The 17,350-nt window shown below is 62.0% G+C and overlaps 1 protein-coding gene across 1 annotated transcript; it reads left to right on the forward strand.

Moving 5' to 3' along the window:
- Positions 1-4,545: 4,545 nt before the first annotated feature.
- On the forward strand, positions 4,546-9,599 carry AQP8 (aquaporin 8). Its single transcript, XM_068206357.1, has 5 exons — positions 4,546-4,760; positions 6,499-6,625; positions 7,423-7,637; positions 8,900-9,034; positions 9,354-9,599. Exons 1-5 carry the CDS (start codon positions 4,549-4,551, stop codon positions 9,394-9,396), a joined length of 732 nt encoding a protein of 243 aa, XP_068062458.1. The 5' UTR covers positions 4,546-4,548; the 3' UTR covers positions 9,397-9,599.
- The last annotated feature ends 7,751 nt before the right edge of the window (positions 9,600-17,350 follow it).

Here is a 17,350-nt window from a genome sequence, read left to right on the forward strand (position 1 = left end):
GCTCAGGAGGAGGCTGTGTCCCATGTCCCTGGCAAAGTGAGGCAGTGCTCCCTGCCTGCCACCGACTGTTCCAGCAGGAGCCAGGAGCTCCTCCTGCCTGCCCACACTCAGTCCTGGCTGTGGAGCCTTGCTTTGGGTGATGGCCCTGCCCTGCACCTGTGGTATCCACATTACCCATCCCTGAGCATTGCCTGCTCGCTCTTCACACCTGGATACAAGAAGTTGCCTTCCAGGAAGTTAAATTATTTAACTGACAACGCTTGCGCAGTTTCAGGAGCTGAGTGAAAAGCAGTGGTTGGCTCAGTGCATGGCATTTCAGCCCCTCTGCAGAGTTACCAGCTCCCCATTTCGAGTTTACACAGTTTTTCAGGGCTGCTGGGGCACAGGAGAATGTGGTTATTGAGGATGGAAATGTGGCTGGGCTGGCAGGACAGCCAGGGCCAGGTCGTTGCAGGGAAGACGTGCAGGGGTGTGTGGGACCAGGAGCATCCATCCCTTCTGTGGGATCTTGGTGGATTTTAATGCCAAGCAGCAGAATTAAGAATGTGAAACAGCAGAATTAAGGCCTGAATGGCTTCATCCTACCCGGGCGGTGATTTTCCCAGCTCAAACACCAGTCTGGGCTGCAGAACTGACACAAATCCGTCCCTGCTCTCCAGCAGGCAACGCTCAGCCTGCGTTAGGGATCCCTGGAAATTTCCATCTGCACTGAGGCAGCGACTGGGAGGAAAACTCTTACACAACGTGGGCTCTGTAAAGGGGCAGAGGTCAGCTCACCTGTGCCACAGCTGCAAATCATTCTGCAAGTTCTCTTTCAGCCCCAGTTGTGTAATCCCGGGGACTCCAAGATAAATGAGGGAAGATAAGGCAGTGTCAGAGGAGCTGCTCTGATTCTTTATGGCTCTTTAAAAGAGCTGACCCCCATGCTGGATTTGCTGGGGTCTTTCCTTGCAGCAGCCCGTTGTGCAGCACCAGAATACTTGGGAATAACTTTTTATAGATACCAGCTGGAATTCTGGTCTTTAAAATGTACCAGCACTGATTCACAGAGAGCACTTGAAGCATTTCAAGAGCATGGAGTGACAGGAAAAAGGGGAATGAATTCAAACTGACAGAGAGGAGGTTTTGATTCCATTTTAGGATGAGATTATTCCCTGGGAGGGTGGGGAGGTGCATTTCAGTGTCCCTTCCAACCCAAACCAGTCTGGGATTCTGTGACCGTTAACAGTAATTGATGATGTTCTTTAGCATCTGCTTCGGTGCTTTTTGGATTTTGGGTGGTTTGGGTTTAGAACCCCAGAATGGTTTGGGTTGGAAGGGACATTGAAGATCATCCAACCCTCAAATCTGTTTTCTCTGCAGACCCTCATTTGGGTGCTTTGGTTTGTATGGAAAAGCAAAGGAAAGGTGGCAGATCTGCAGGGTGAAATGAGGAGAGGAGTGAAACACAGGGGGTGGATAAAACAGGGGTGTTCTGGCTTTCCTGCCCAGGTAGATGGATGAGGGAAACATTCTCTCGATTCCTAAAAACCATTTTTGGAAGCCTTGGCTTGTTTGGTGCCACCACTTCCTGTACTAATTGACACAGTTGCTATTGTCACTTATCTAACAAATCGGTGCAAGCCCAAACAAGGACAAAAATAAGTGTCTGCTGATATGAACAGATTTATCTGTTCTCATCCCCACGCCTTTTCCCACGGGCAGAGTTTCCGTGTATCTTACTGAGCAAACCTTGGTGCTGAGGATTCCATCTCCTGCTCAGAGCAGGGCTCTGGCCTTTGCGTGTTGGTGGCACCTCTGAACACGAGGCAGGTGCTGATGCTGAAGCTCCCACCAAAGGGAAACCCTTCCCTCAAGGCTGTGCTTTTGTTCTGTCCTGTGCTCAGCAGTAATTCATGCCTTTGTTGCCTGAATGTGGAGCATTTCCTCTGCAAGCCCCAGGCAAACATCCCCGCTCCCTCACGAGTGGTAAATGTTTAAAAGCCAAGGACAGGGGGTTAATCCTGCGTTTGGGCTGTGACCTTGCCGTGCTCTGGAGCCACCACTGAGGTGGGAGACAGAGCATGGGCACGGTGGCACCGCCCTGGGCAGCTCCTGCGCCAGGAACACCCAGCAGCACCCTGGCTCAGCCACTTGGCTGCCTTTTCCCTGGCCAGGGAGGTGTCCTGAATGGTGCTGGTGTCACCCGTGCTGCTGGTGGCTCTGGAGATCTGGGATCTGGGGCCTGGGATCTGGGATCTGGGATCTGGGATCTGGGATCTGGGGTCTGGGGTCTGGGATCTGGGGTCTGGGGTCTGAGATCTGGGGTCTGGGATCTGGGATCTGGGGTCTGGGATCTGAGAGATGGGGTCTGGGATCTGAGAGATGGGGTCTGGGATCTGGGGTCTGGGGTCTGGGATCTGGGATCTGAGAGATGGGGTCTGGGATCTGGGGTCTGGGGTCTGGGATCTGGGGTCTGGGGCCTGGATCTGGGGTTTGGGATCTGGGATCTGAGATCTGCAGTCTGGGGTCTGGGATCTGAGAGATGGGGTCTGGGATCTGGGATCTGGGGTCTGGGGTCTGGTGTTTGGGATCTGGAGTCTGGGATCTGAGATCTGGGGTCTGGGATCTGAGGTCTGGGGTCTGGGGTCTGGGGTCTGAGATCTGGGATCTGGGATCTGAGATCTAGAATCTGGGATCTGAGGTCTGGGATCTGGGGTCTGGGGTCTGGGACAGCCCAGCTCCTGGCAGCGGTGCTGTAGAAGCTGCTGCAAGGAAGGAGCAGCTGAAATCTGGGTATGTGTTACACTGATCTCTCATAATAAGTACCCCAAAAAGAAGTGAAATCTGGATTCCATCTGCCCAAGTTCAGTTTCTCCCCAAAGGCACACTCGGCTGGTCGTGCTGGGAGCCGAGGTGACTGATGGGTTCCAGGGACCTGTTGGAAGCTGGCCCTGGGAGATGGTGCCCTGTGAGCTGACAGGATTGAATCAGGTATTTCCCTGTCCCACAGGTCTGGGGGTTCATGGGGGCCCCAAAGACCAGGCAGGCCCAGCTCTCACTCTCCACATCCCAGTGATATCTATAAGCTGATGCCAAGACCTCTTGGCTGCAGGGAGCAAGCTCTTGGGAGGGGAAATGGGCCGATGGAGGCTCATTTAGAGGTGCCTTTACTGGGATTCTCCTGCCTGACCCTTGTCTGTGGTGTGGCCACGGGGACAGGCCAGTGGAAATTTCCTTCCCATCCCTAGGGCCTTGTGACAACATCATAAACCACCGAGGCGTTCTTTACCCTGCTTACGGGACAGCAGGGTTCCTATAAACCCCAATCCTCAGGCAGCCACCACAAACACGGGCTGGGGCTGCAGGAGTTGCTCAAGGCTGCAGGGCCCATCCCTGCAGGGCTGGGCTGATCCCTGCCTGCCTGGTGGGCACATTCCTGCCGCTCCAGGGAGCTGCGCTGGGATCGCCCGGGCAGTGGCACCGTGCCCGTCACTGGGCGGCTGTTACACTGATCCCTCACCAGCACTGCTGCAGAGAGCAGTCACAGCTGCATTCCTTCAGCCCCGGCTCAGACCCCTCCCAGTGGAACCCTTGCTGGTCCTGCTGGGAGCTGTGCCTGGTGAGATGCTGGTGCCTGGGGGTCCCCCCTGCTCCCCCTCCCCTGGCTGAATCTGCTGCTCCAGGCAGTGATCCCTGCTGGGATGAGGAGGATTTAGGGAGGGTTTAATCAACGTTTGATCAATGCCAGCTTTTGCAGTGCCTGGTGGATCCCTTGGCACCCTCGCCTGCATCTTTATTTGAGAGCAGTGCAAGAGGGACATGAACCCCCAGCCTTGGACTCCCGGGCAGGATGTGGGCTGAGGTTTACAGGGATTCTGACTGATGGTCTTCACTCGCAGGGTGGGCAGGCCCTGGCACAGGTGCCCAGAGCAGCTGTGGCTGCCCCTGGATCCCTGGCAGTGTCCGAGGCCCGGCTGGATGGGGAGAGTGGAAGGTGTCCCTGCCCAGGGTGGGGGTGGCACTGGATGGTCCAGTTTCTTGGAGCTCCCTTCCCACCTGAACCACTCTGGGGGTCTGGGCTGGCAGCATCAGCTGTTTCCCAGGGTGCTGCCCCTTGGTGGCTCCAACAGGCACAGAGGCCCCGGGGCTGAGCACAGGTGCCACGCTCCAGGTGTGCAGGGCAGCAGCCACATCCTGAATCTTGGCAGAACCCCCTCAACCCACACCATCAACAGCAACAAAAAACCGAGGGAAAAATCCCCAAGCCTTGAACCAAGGCTTGGCAGTGATAACGAGCTTTGATATCCCTGGGGGCCGGCCCAACAGCTTTTATGACCCCTTTTTTTTTCCTTAGCAATGCAAATCCAATCTGTATTTAGGGCCTCCCATCCAGAGCTGCCTCTCAGACAGTCAGGGGGAGCCTGGCAGCCTCCTGGGGTCCTCATCCCTGCCGAGAGCCCCGGGTCCTGCACAGCCAGACTCTGCCTCCAGCATCCCCAGCCGTGCCCTGGGCTGGCTCCCGTGCCCCAGCCGTGCCCCGGGCTGTCCTGCCCGCTGCAGGACGTGATGGACATCGAGGCCAAGCCCTCGGCCCCGCGGCCGCGCTGGTACGAGCGCCGCGTGCAGCCCTGCGTGGCCGAGCTGCTGGGCAGTGCCCTCTTCATCTTCATCGGCTGCCTGTCCGTGCTGGAGGACTCGGGGGGCACGGGCCGGCTGCAGCCCGCCCTGGCACACGGGCTGGCCCTGGGCGTCACCGTCGCCGTGCTGGGGGACATCAGGTAAGGGACAGTGACCGCACCTGGGCCGCACGAGGACAGGGGAGATGCTCCCACCCTTCCCTGCCCGAATCCCGGTGCCCTCAGCACCCCTGCCTTGCCATGGAGCCCCTGGCGGGCAGCGTGGCCCATTGGGGGTGGTGGCATCTTTGGTGGCACCCATAACACCGTGGGTTTGGGGCTGTTCACCTGGCTTTGCATTGCAGTGTTTCAGTTTTTAGCCCCTTTTAATAAATTGGTCAAGCTGAAACAGGAGCGTTCTCCTCTGGGAGTTGGAACTAGGAGATATTTAAGGGCCTTTCCAGCCCAAACCATTCTATGATTTTATTATTCTCTGAGAAGCTGAGATGTTTCCTTTTACAAATCTGCTCATTGAAAAAGCTGTTGTGTGGTGCTGAGATATAGATTTATCCCCATGAAGATGCTGAAAGAGTCCCTGGGGAGTTTCATTCCCTTCCCTTGTGCCAGCTCCACGCAGCCCAGGGATGGGATTCTCCAGGCTGTCCCGGGTGGCTTGGCCAGGATGATGGGCAAACCCCGGAGTCCAGAGCAATGGGAGGATAATTCATCAGTGCCTGGTAGGAGGGAGAACAGCCCAGGGTGGGGTTTGTGCAGTGGGGACTCCTGACCCATGGGGCCTGTGCCAGGTCCTGCTGCACCCCAAACCCTGACATGGTGAAACCAGGGCAGCAGCACTGGGGAGCTTCAGGTGAGGGGCTGCAGGTTCACACTGAATCCTGAAATGGTTTGGATTAGAGGACCTTAAATCCCACCCAGTGCCACCCCTGCCATGGCAGGGACACCTCCCACTGTCCCAGGCTGCTCCAAGCCCTGTCTGACCTGGTCTTGGGCACTGCCAGGGACCCAGGGCCAGCCACAGCTGCTCTGGGCACCCTGTGCCAGGGCCTGCCCAGGGAAGGATTGAGCCTTGGGAAAGATTGCCCAGGGAAGGATTGAGCCCAGGGAGGACTGAGCCAGGGAGGCTGGAGAGGAGCCCTGCTCAGGAGGGGCTCCCCAGCCAGGCTGCTCCCCCAGGTGGGGTTTGTGTGCAGCCAGGTCCCCCCTCAGCCCAGGCTCCCTCCCAGCCCGGGGTGCTGGCACTGCAGCCCTGTCCAGCCAAGGCACCACCCTGAGCAGCTCCCTGCTCTCCTGGGGGCTCAGCCCCAGCTGAGCAGTCAGATGTGGTTCTTGTTCCCAGACTCTCTGACTCATCTCCAGCAATTATCAGGCTGATCAGTTATGAAACCTGTTCATTAACCTGTGTCTCATGGTAGTCAGGATTAATTAGAGGGTCTCTCTGTCTGACTAGCTTGTGCTTTTTGAGGTGAAGGATTTAGGTCTGGTACTGAGGGCCCGGCCCAGCAGCCCTGCTCTGGTCCCTGCCTGCCTGGGGGATGGATGTGTGTCCTGCCAGGCTGGTGCCAGCCGCACCACTGCGCTCCTGCAGCTCTGAGCCCCCTCCTGCCCGCAGCGGCCCTGGCAGGGCTGCAGCAGCTCCCGGGAGCACCTCAGTGACACAGCCCCAAATGCTGTCCCTCAAACCGCCCCGGCTGGCACTGCAGGGGGGGCTGCGTGTCCAGCCTGCTGCTGCTGCTTTGCAGGGAGAGGAAACAGCTGGATCCTGCTGCTCTGCAGCACGGAAGGACTGGAAAAGCATCTGTGGTCCCAGGCCATGGCGAGAGCCCGGGAGGGAGCCCCGTGCTGGGTGACTCCCCCGCTGATGCTCCTCTCTCCTCGGCAGCGGAGGCCACTTCAACCCCGCCGTGTCCCTGGGCGTGTGGCTGGTCGGGGGGCTCCACATGACCATGCTCATCCCCTACTGGCTCTCCCAGCTCTGCGGAGGGGTGATCGGAGCTGGCCTGGCAAAGGTACGGACCCGCGCGTGTCCCTGGGCACAGGGACTGTCCCTGCCCTGCCGCAGCTGGCCTGGCAAAGGTACGGACCCGGGGGTGTCCCTGGGCACAGGGACTGTCCCTGCCCTGCCGCAGCTGGCCTGGCAAAGGTACGGACCCGGGGGTGTCCCTGGGCACCGGGAATGTCCCTGCCCTGCCACAGCTGGCCTGGCAAAGGTACGGACCCGGGGGTGTCCCTGGGCACAGGGACTGTCCCTGCCCTGCCGCAGCTGGCCTGGCAAAGGTACGGACCCGGGCGTGTCCCTGGGCACCGGGAATGTCCCTGCCCTGCCGCAGCTGGCCTGGTCTCCCCAGCCTGCTGCGGGCTCTGGGGCCAGGCTCTGCTCTCCGGAGCTTTGCTGTGCCCTCTGTCTGAGGGGGCACAGCAGGATCGGGGTGCCTCTGCAGCTGCCGTGCTCACCCGGGGCGTTTCCCCGGGCTCATTCTCCCAGCACCGCGCCCTGAGGGCCGTTTGGGCTCGGTGCTGCCCGTCCCAGCTCCACCAGCACCGTGTGCTTCGGCCAGCACGCCCGCCCTGGGCAGCCGGGCTCGCCCCGCCGGGAGCGGCGCCTGCCCCGTTAGCCCGGCGGTGCCCAGAGCCTCCTGCAGCCGCTCTGTGCTCGCCAGGCGCTCGGGGCTGCCTGTGCTCCCGCAAGTGCCCAGTTTAGCTCCTCTTTAAGCCGCCCGCCGCCCACGCTGCCCCGGCGGTGAGCCCATCTGCTGGCACAGGGCACAGCCCGGAGCGCGGCGGGCACCGACGGCTCTCCCCGCAGGCCGTGGCACCGAGCGAGCGCTTCGGCAACGCCAGCGGCGGAGCCTTCGGCGGCATCGCGGCTGACGAGCAGGTCCCCGCCGTCCTGGCGGCTGAGATTGTCCTCAGCTCCTTCCTGCTCCTGGTGGTCTGCATGGGGGCCATCAACGGCAGGACCAGCACCCCGCTGGCCCCGCTCTGCATCGGCCTCGCCGTCACCGCCGACATCCTGGCGGGGTGAGCTCGCTGTCCCCGCGGGACTGGCGGAGCCAGCCGGGGCCATCGCTCCGGGGGCTGCTGGCACCGCGCGGGGCTCGGGAGGGACCCTGGGCTGTGGGGTGGAGCCGGGGGCAGCTCCATCGGGGCAGCCCAAATCCCACCCCGACCTCTGCACCGGGGAGGAGACAGCGCCCGGGGCAGTGGGGATGGGATGGGATGGGATGGGATGGGATGGGATGGGATGGGATGGGATGGGATGGGATGGGATGGGATGGGATGGACCTGCCCTCCTACAGCACAGCACGGACCCTGTGTCCCGGGACACGGAGGCAAGCCGAGGAAGGCCATCAAATGAGCCCAGTGGGAGCTCTGGCAGTTTGGGAGAGCTGATGGGCTGGGGACAGGAGCAGCCCGGGCTCAGCCTGGAGCAGGAGCAGCCTCAGCTCCTCCCTGCACGTGGCACCGCAGCCGGCACAGCCCCCCAGCCCCCGCCGTGGGTGATAAACCCCGGGCCTGCCCGGGCTGTGTTTGCCGTGGGAAGCCCTGAGCAAACAGGGGGATCGTGTCCCTCATGTCCCCGCGGCTGCTGGCAGCGCTGCCAGGCTCGGCCCGGCTCCGGTGCCACCCTGAGAGGATAACGAGCACACGTAATTAGCAGTGTTGATGGAGTGCTGGGTTAAGGCAGCGCCCACCCACTCTGGCAGGACCCCGGGCCGTGTTTACACACGGCACAAACCCCTCGGCAAATATTTACCCCTAAAGCTGTAATTGCTGCTGCCTCGCTCCCGTGTGTGAGCTGGGTGTGAGCTGTGTGAGTGTGTGTGAGCTGTGTGTGAGCCCTGTGTGAGCTGGGTGTGAGCTGTGTGAGTGTGTGTGAGCTGGGTGTGAGCTGGGTGTGAGCTGGGTGTGAGCTGTGTGAGTGTGTGTGAGCTGTGTGTGAGCCCTGTGTGAGCTGGGTGTGAGCTGTGTGAGTGTGTGTGAGCTGGGTGTGAGCTGGGTGTGTGTGTGAGCTGGGTGTGAATGTGTGAGTGTGTGTGAGCTCTGTGTGTGTGAGCTGGGTGTGAATGTGTGTGAGCTCTGTGTGAGTCCTGTGTGAGCCATGTGTGGCGTGGAGCCTTCCTGAGCAAAGCCTGGCTCCCTTGGCCCGAGCCCAGTGCCCACCAGAGCCCTGGGAGGGGGCTGCTGTGCCCACCCCGCTCACTGCCCCGTCCCAGCACTGAGGGGAGGGTGCTGCTCCCGTGTCTGGCTGGGATGATGCAGCCACGGTGTTCTCCTCGCAGGGGCGGCGTGTCCGGAGCCTGCATGAACCCAGCGCGAGCCTTCGGGCCAGCTCTGGTGGCAAACTGCTGGGACTACCACTGGGTGTACTGGGTGGGGCCCATGGTGGCTGCGCTCCTCGTCGGGGTGCTGGTCAGGTACGTGACACCTGCAGTGGCCCTGGGCCTGGCACCCTGCAGGCTGACCCTCCCTTTGCCCTGCGCTGCCGCCTCCTCCACAGGGCAAGGCTCCCAGCAGATGCTTTTCCAGAGGGGTGTCCAAGGGCTGGGGACTCCTTTCCCTTTTCCTTCCCACGAGGACAGGGAGACAGCAAAGGCCCAGCCTGTGTCCACGCGTGCCTTTGCCTCACCCGTGTCTCGTGTGGCCTCAGGCTGGTGCTGTCCCCGTGTCCTTGTTGTGTCCTTGCCACGGCAGAAACGCTGAGCCCGGATTTCTGTCTCTTTTACCTCCCCGAAGGCTCCTGATGGGTGACCAGGACACCCGCCTGCTCCTGAAGTGACAGCGGGCACATGGCCCCGTCCGTGGGCAGTGGGTGCAGCCCAGCCCAGCCGGCGTGGAACCTCCTGTCCCTGCTCCTTCCCCTTCATCCTGCCCCCCTGGCATCTCCCTGGCACCCCTGGGCCAGCCACGGCTCCTGAGCTGCTGGAGGGAGGATGGAACCAGGCTCTGCCAGCCCTGCCACGGCAGCAACCCACCGGGAGCATCCTCCGACAGCGCCGGGCTCTGCCAGGCTGCTCTGGCACTGCCCAAGCGCCGTGTCTGACCCCCCGAGCTGTGCCCGGGCACCCACAGAGCCAGGGAGCCCTGTGCCCTCTGGGTGGGCACCGCTGCCCCCACTCGCACTCGCCAGGATGATGCCGAGCGGCTCCTGCCCCATGGGAGCTGCCTCAGAGGGGGACAGGAGGGAGCTCTGGGGACAGTCCTGTCCCTGGCCCCTCCGGCCATCAGCAGGACACGGGGGTGAGGCACTCACCCTGCGGCCAGGGTGGGCCATCCCTGCCCTGCCGGGGAGGAGTGCTGCGGGCCGGGGTGGAGGGGGGCCGCTCGGGGAGGGGGCGCTGCCAGAGGCAGGAGAGTCAGCGGAAGGGGAGGATGGAGCTGTGTGGGCAGGGGGAGAGGAGCCAGCGCAGCAGCTTTGCGTCAGCCGGGCATCCGTCCCCTCCGGCAGCACTGCCCTGACTCATCCTGCGGCCTCCAGCCTCCCCTGGGGGGCTTCGTGGGGTCCGTGCCCCGCCCGGGGGGCTGCACTGGCGCACGGGTGGCACTGCGAGCACCCCCAGTGCCAGGCAGGACCCCCCGTGCTCCCTGGGCTCCGTCACTCCGGATTTTGTGCAGTGGTAACTCGGGCGATGCCTGTTGCTTTGCCAGCCCCCGGCGTGGCCCGGAGGTGCCCGGGGCAGGGGCCGTGCTGGGAGAGCTGTGCCCCCGGGCCGGGCAGGAGCCGGGGCTGGGCTCGGGCTGCTCTCCCTCCGGCAGCCGCGGCGTGGACACCCCCGGGTGAGGCAGCTGCCTCCTGCCTCCCTCACTGCTGGCTCTCGCTGCTGCGCCAGGGCAGTCCCCTGCTGTCCCCGCGGGGCTGGCAGGGCACTGCCAATGTCACCTCTCTATTTTCAGCTTGTTTTCTGCTTTGCCATGCCCGGAGGTGACCCGCACAGGGGCACAGGCACGCACAGAGATGTGTTTTTAGGGAAGGACAATGCTGCAGAGATGCTGGAGTGAGGGAAGGCCGGGAATGGAGCATCCCTCGGGGGTGAGGGGGGGGCTCTACACCCCTCCCTGGGCAGCTCCCGGGGCTGGGCAGGAGCCGAGAGCCCCGGGAGGCTCCGGGGGCTCCAGGTGAGCCGGGAACCCGGCAGCTGCTCATTCAGGGAGGAAAATGGTGCAACCCCCAGAAGGAGACAAATAGCATGAAGATGTCACCGGGACGGTTGTCATGGCAACGCCACAAAAAATGCCGAACCAAACATGGAATCGCTGTTTCCTCCCCGAAGGGAGCCCGTGGGGAGCAAGCGGGTGCTGTGGGGACCCCAGCGCGTCCCCGCCCCTGCTCGGGGCGCAGCTCTCGGTGGGAGCGGGGCTGGGGCCGCCGGGGCGTGACGGGCTCCCACCTTCCCCTTTCGAGAGGATGCTCGGCCCCGCAGGAACCGCGCTCGGCTGCGGCTGCCTCTGCACCGGGCAGCCTCCTGCACCGCGGCTGCTGCCGGCATCCCGGAGCCTCTGCACCCCGAATCCATCCTGCACCCCAAACCCATCCTGCAGCCCGGCTCTCTCCTGCACCCCAAACCCATCCTGCACTCCAGATCCCTCCTGCACCCCAAACCCATCCTGCAGCCCGGCTCCCTCCTGCATCCCCGACCCATCCCACCCCCAGCTCCCTGCTGCACCCCGCTTTCAAGGCTCCTGTCCCCGGAGGTGCAGGGCAGGGGGCTCTGCAGGTCCCTCCAGGGCAGTGGTGCCACCGCCTGTGCCGGGTGCAGGGGACAGCAGGGGACAGCCCATGCACGGCCTCGTGTGCTGATGTGTTGGGCACATTCATCTTTCATTTGTCAGGGTGGCTTTTGATAAAGCATCTGTAACACCACGTTGTTTTTCCTTGAGTATTATTAAAGTGCTTGATTTATGCTAATTAAATACCAATTAACTTCCAAGCACTTAATGTGCTTTAAGGACATAAAATACATCTCATTCCCATTCAATTAAATTTGCATCAGGCCTGGACATGGGTCTGCACCTTGTTTGTATCAGCACATGGATCTGCTGGGATGTCGCCTGGGGTTTTCCAGGTTCTTGGTGCCTGTTGGGATGGAAAGGCTCCCATAGGGGTGGAGATGGTGCTTGGACATAGGGTGGGTGCAGGATCCTGCTGCCACGGGCAGTCACAGGGTGGTCATTGCTGAGATGAGGGGCTGGAGAGGCACCAACACTCAGCCCCTGTGTGCTGGAAAGCTGGGATGAGCTCAGGGCACTTGGAAGGGGTGCCAAAGGCTGCACAGACACCAGGTGCCACCAGCTGTGCCTGGTGCCAGCACTTTGGGAACACAGGGAAAATAATCAGGGTGCTGCAGAAGAACACCCAGCTCTTCCCTGTGCCTGCTGCTCACCAGCCCTCACCCACAGTCTGGGAAAGGATCGGCTCCCAGCGTTTTCCCTTCCTAATCCTCCCTTCAGCAGGATTGGAGGGGTCTGGCAGCGTGCACCCCCAAAGCCTGGTGCTAAAATAGCAGCCCCTGAGCAAAGGCAGGACACTGAGGGGTGCCAGGAGCGTGGCTGGGGGGGCAGGACGCATGAACGCTTTTAGAACGTGCCCGTGAGGGCATCTGGGAATTCTCCTGTTGCTCGGCTCCAAAGGTTTTCTGCAGCTGGAGAAATCACAGCCTGAAGAAAAAGGGGTGAATGAATCCTTTCAGCTCCTTTTGCCCATCAGGCAGACCCGCCGTGGCTGCAGAGGGCGAACCCCGAGCTCTCACCTCTGGTGCCCATGCCAGCCCTGGCAGCTCCCGGCCCGCGCCCGGTGCCGGTGCCGTGGGGGCTCCCAAGGGTGCTCCTCGGGCCGGGCGGGGCCGGGTGGCAGCGTGGGCACGGCACGGGGGACAGCGGAGGTGGGCGATGACGCGCGGAGCCAGCTCTGCGCGTGAGCTGGCATCTGCATGTAGGAGCCGGGAGCGAGGCGATGGAGGAGTGGGAGTGGGGATGGAATTCTGGGGAAGCTTCGGCAGCCGCGCCGTCGGCGGCCGCTGCGGCGCAGGCTGGGGATGGGCTCCTGCCCGCCCGGGCCCGGCTGTGCCCGCGGGGCTGGCGGCTGGGCCCCGAGGCTGGGCAGCATCCCTCGCCACTGTGCCACCTCCCCGGTGATGTGCCACGGCCCTCAACACCGTGACACGTCCCTCGCTGCTGTGCCATGGCCCTTGCTCCCGTGCCAAATGCCCCAGCACTGCCCCGTGTCCCCAGCAGTGCCCCGTGTCCCCCAGCTCCATGCTCGCTGTGCTCCCCCGATCCAAGCCCCGGCCGGGGCAGCCCCACCGGGCTGTGCAGGAGCCCTGAGGAGCCTCCCCAGCACGTTTTGCCCCAGGGCCTCCTGCCAGAGGTCTGGCGGTGTTTCCCGGGGGCGGTGGGGGCATTCCCAGCTCAGTGCTGCGGGCCAGGCCGATTGGTGCCACAGCTGCTCCCCGGGCAGGGCGGGACGGCCCTGGAGCCAGGCTGGTGGCAGGGAAATGTGGAAAGAGGGGTTTTCTCCCCCTCCCCCACCCGTTCCACCCCACTTCTCCTTCTACTCACTCCACTGATCTTTCATTTCCTCCCATTGGCACCGGCCACCCTCCCTGGAGAGGGGCTGGCACAGAGGTGTCCCCTGGGGACCCCCGGATCCCTGGAGCCCCCTTCCCCGCAGTGGAGGGGGAGCAGACCCCCCTCCTCCCTGCTGACATCCAGCCTCGCTTCCCCCAGCACCGAAGGCTCCCGTGCCCAGCGCTGCTCGAGCTGAAGGATTTACATTTTAAAGGGCTTTTAGAATGGATTTGCACAGACATTTATTTGCAAGTGTTATTTTTTTTCAGCTTTTGCCACTTTGAATGTTTGTGGAGAAGAAATAACAGACAGAAACCACGGCAGGGAAAGCCTCAGAGAACTCGCTGGCGCTCATGCAAATGTGGCGAGAGCGGCAGTCCAGGGTCACCCCGGTGATCCTCAGCGACAGCCCGCGCTGCTGCCGCTCCTGCCGTTCCTGAGCTTCGGGAGGGTGTCGGGCTCCCGCAGTTTGCCAGCAGCGGGGCCGCAGGTGCGGGCAGCTCCGTGGCACCGCTGTGCCAGCGCCGTCTGGGGCCGCGGGCCGGGGGAGGAGGGCTCGGAAGGGGAATGCTAATCGTGTTCCGTGCTGGCAGCAGCCAGAATGCTGCACAATAAATAGCCATTTTAATTACTGCACAATATTTACAAGATTGCTTCCTCATTTGGGAAATTAAAACAAATGCTCCATCAGAATGATCAACACTGTACGGAGAGGCGCGGGGCTGATGGAGGAATCCTCGGGCTGCTGATGGAGGCGGAGTTGGCACCTCGGTGCTGCCGGGGCTGCCTCTGCTCCCGTGTGACCGCGGTGCCCAGCGGGACCAGCGGGCTTGGGCAGCCCGGCCGACAGGAGACCTGGGGAGGCTGTGCGGGGATGCTGAGCTGCCCCCGCTCACCCCGCAGCGGGTGGCGTGGCTGGCGCCGTGCGGGGCCGGGGAGGTGGCTGTCCCCTGCCCCAGAAGCGGTGCTGCCGGTCTGACGGGGTCCCGGGTCCCTCCTGCCCGGGCCGGTGGCCGCGGGGTCCGCGTGGAGTCCCCGCCGTGCTTCACGCACCCTGAGCGTCCCTGGGATGTCCCTGTGGGCGGGGGTGGCCTCTGGGGACTGAACCCCCCCAGGGCTGCTCTTCTCCCAGCCCCCCTCCCATTCCCAGCTCTTCCCTCAGCTCCTTTCTTCCTTGTTTTTTGGTGGTTTGTGTTTTTTTTTTTTTTTTTTTTTAGCCCTTCCGTTGCCATGGGAACGGTGACATCCCGAGCCGGGCGGAGCGGAGGGAGCGCGGCTGCCCGGGGCCGCCCCGGACACGGGCGGGGGTCCCACGGGTGGGGGATCCCAGGGACTGGGGGCCCCCACGGACAGGGAATTCCCCTGGAGCTCTCCTATCCCAGCGGAAAGAGCGGCGGGGTTGAATTACATTCGAGCACCTGCTGCCAGGCCGGCGAGTCCTTCCAGGGGAGGAAATTCCATCGTGAATGAGCAGGGGTGGTGTGGGGGGAAAAGCAGGATGGCCCTTAGCATCCAAATGTTCCTTAATAAAGGAGCTCGCAGGACCTGATGGATGCGATCCAGGAAAATTTGGGATTGCAGAGAATTCACCCTCCTTGCTCCTGGAGCAGGGAGGACGCCTGGGGAGCCCAGGTGACAGCTCGCGGGTTGTCCTGGGGGTGCAGGAGCAAGTGGGTTTCATGGGGAGACTGGGAGAAGGAACAGAGAGGGAGAGCTGGGGATGCGGTGGGCTCCGAGCCCCTGCCGTGTGACAGTGCCAGCGCGACCCCCGAGTGACAGGGCACGACCTGGGCACGGCTCAGCAGCCCCGGGCCGGGCACAGACAGGGGGTGGCCACGGCCTGATGGCCGAGGAAAGCCCCACGGACACAGGAGCTCCTCGGGGGCTGTGTGCCCCCGCGGGACCGCAGCACGGGCGGGGTCGGGCACTGCCCGCTCCCGGTGCTGCGGATCCCCGGCTCCACCAGGCGCAGGAAGGAGCTGCAGGAGCTGCAGCCGAGAGGGAAAAGCCAGAAAACAATTTACAGCTTCCTGCAGATGGCAACCGGGGCGATCTGGCTGACAAACACAGATGAGCAAGAGTGAGGGAGGGATAAATAAACCTCGCGGCTCGTGGAGTAAAACAACCTGCTGGGATTTGCTGCAGAAAATTCCCACTCGGCCAGCGCCGGGCTCCCCATCCCTGTGCCGGGGCGGTGCGAGGCGCTGCGGCAGGACCGTGGCACCCCGGGGACACCGCCGGGGGAGCGGGGACGCGCCCACCTGCTGCCCCGGGGCTGCCCTCGGGGCCAGCGAACCCAGGAGCAGCCGAGGCAGCGCTGCAGAACCAACCCGACTCATTGCATCAGAGACCAGGGAAAGCCTCATGCAGATGTTTTCCATTCCAAAATTATGTTGGTTCCTAAACTGGTGAAGCCCTAAGTCTTTCAGGAGGACTTTCTTTTATTCTTCTTGGGGTTTTTTTTTGGTTTTTTTTTTGGTTTTTTTTTTTTTTTTTTTTTAATGAAACTTTTTCAAAATACTTCTGGAAATTCATGAGGTAGGTTATCCTCTGCCTGCAGATTTTTTTTCACAGTTTTTCCTCCCTGTGTGGAGCAGAAGGGAGGAGCTGAAGGGACACGATGCGCTGTGACACCGGGGAGGGTGACCAGGGGGACACCAGGGGACAGCGAGGCAGGGCTCTGGCACTCCCGGCCCGCAGCTCCCTCCTGCCCGCTCACCCTCCAGCCGGAATAATCTGCAGTGGAAAATAGCACGAGATAAAGGCGGTGAGAAACAGCGAGCCCCGCCCGGCGCTGCCGGGCTCCGCGCTCCATGCCAGGCCCCTCTGTGCTGGGAGGTGGCCGGGGCGGCCGGGCTGGGGCTCCCGGGGAGGGGCAGCAGAGGCGCACGAACACAGTGAGCCCCGATTTGCTGCGCAGCATCTGCGTGCAGGGGTTTAAGCACCCAGGGCAGGCTCCCGGCCAGGCTGGATAAGCTGGGGGTGGCCAAAGGCCAAAGGCATCGCAGGAACATCCATCTGGGATTTTCATGTCCCAGGGTTCCCGACGAAACGAGCACCCCGGCACATCCCTGCCGCAGAGCAGGACCCGACGGGATCCGAGAGTGTGAAGCAGCAGAGAGCGGCTGTGAGGGAAGGGATTACTGGCTCGGTTGGGAGGAAAACCCTCCCAGGCAAAGCTTAATGAAGAAATCATTGTGCAGGGATCAGCCCTGCGCCGTTAATGAGCCTCGTTGTTATTTAAATGAGGCTCCTGGAAGGGCTGGGTGAAGAATTCATTATGAGATGATTTTTCTGAGCAATGTGATGAATGATGGGTATAAAACCAGCCATCCCTCGGGAGAAGGAAGCTGCAGAGAAATTCAGCTCCTGGGGTAGAGCAGCTGGAGTCTGCCATGGCACAAGCAGAATCATTGTGCAGCCCGGAGGGGGCAGGTGCTGCAGCCCGGCCCGGGCATAGCAGAAGCTTGGTGGCTCTGCTTCTCTTCTGCTTCCCCTTGGCTCTGCCTCCAGAGCTGGGCTGTGCCACCAGGCTGCTGCAAGCCCTGTCCAAGCTGGCCTCGGACAATTCCAGGGATCCAGGGGCAGCCACAGCTGCTCTGGGCACCCTGTGCCAGGGCCTGTCCACCCTCCCAGTCCGGAATTCCTTCCCAAGATCCCATCCATCCCTGCCCTCTGGCAGTGGGAAGCCATTCCCTGTGTCCTGTCGATCCAGGCCTTGTCCCCAGTCCCTCTCCAGCTCTCCTGGAAATCCCACAGGCACTGGAAGGGGCTCTGAGGTGTCCCTGGAGCTTTCTCTTCATCTTGCACCAGCTTGAGCCCATCACTCAACAACAGCTCGGTCTTGTTGCTGTTGAGTTTGAGTCTTGCTTTTTAATCCAGCATAAAAATTTAATGCTGTCCTTGACTCTTTGTGCTGTTGCCTGGCTGTCCCAAGCCCGAAGCTCCCCTGTGCACGCTGGTGAGAGGTGTGGAGGTGGCAGTGCCACTCTGCCCCTGCCAGCACCCTGCCTCGTCGTGCACTAACCCAGTGTGGAGCACAGGGGGAAATCAAAAAGTTGGCTCAATAGCAAGGAATAATCACAAATTCCTGTAGAGTTATAGGACATGGAAGCCAATTATCGATCAGAAGGTTTGGGAACCAAGCAACAACACCCCAAGGATTTCAC

Source organism: Anomalospiza imberbis, chromosome 16 (assembly GCF_031753505.1).
Source record: "Anomalospiza imberbis isolate Cuckoo-Finch-1a 21T00152 chromosome 16, ASM3175350v1, whole genome shotgun sequence".
Classification (NCBI taxonomy): domain Eukaryota; kingdom Metazoa; phylum Chordata; class Aves; order Passeriformes; family Viduidae; genus Anomalospiza; species Anomalospiza imberbis.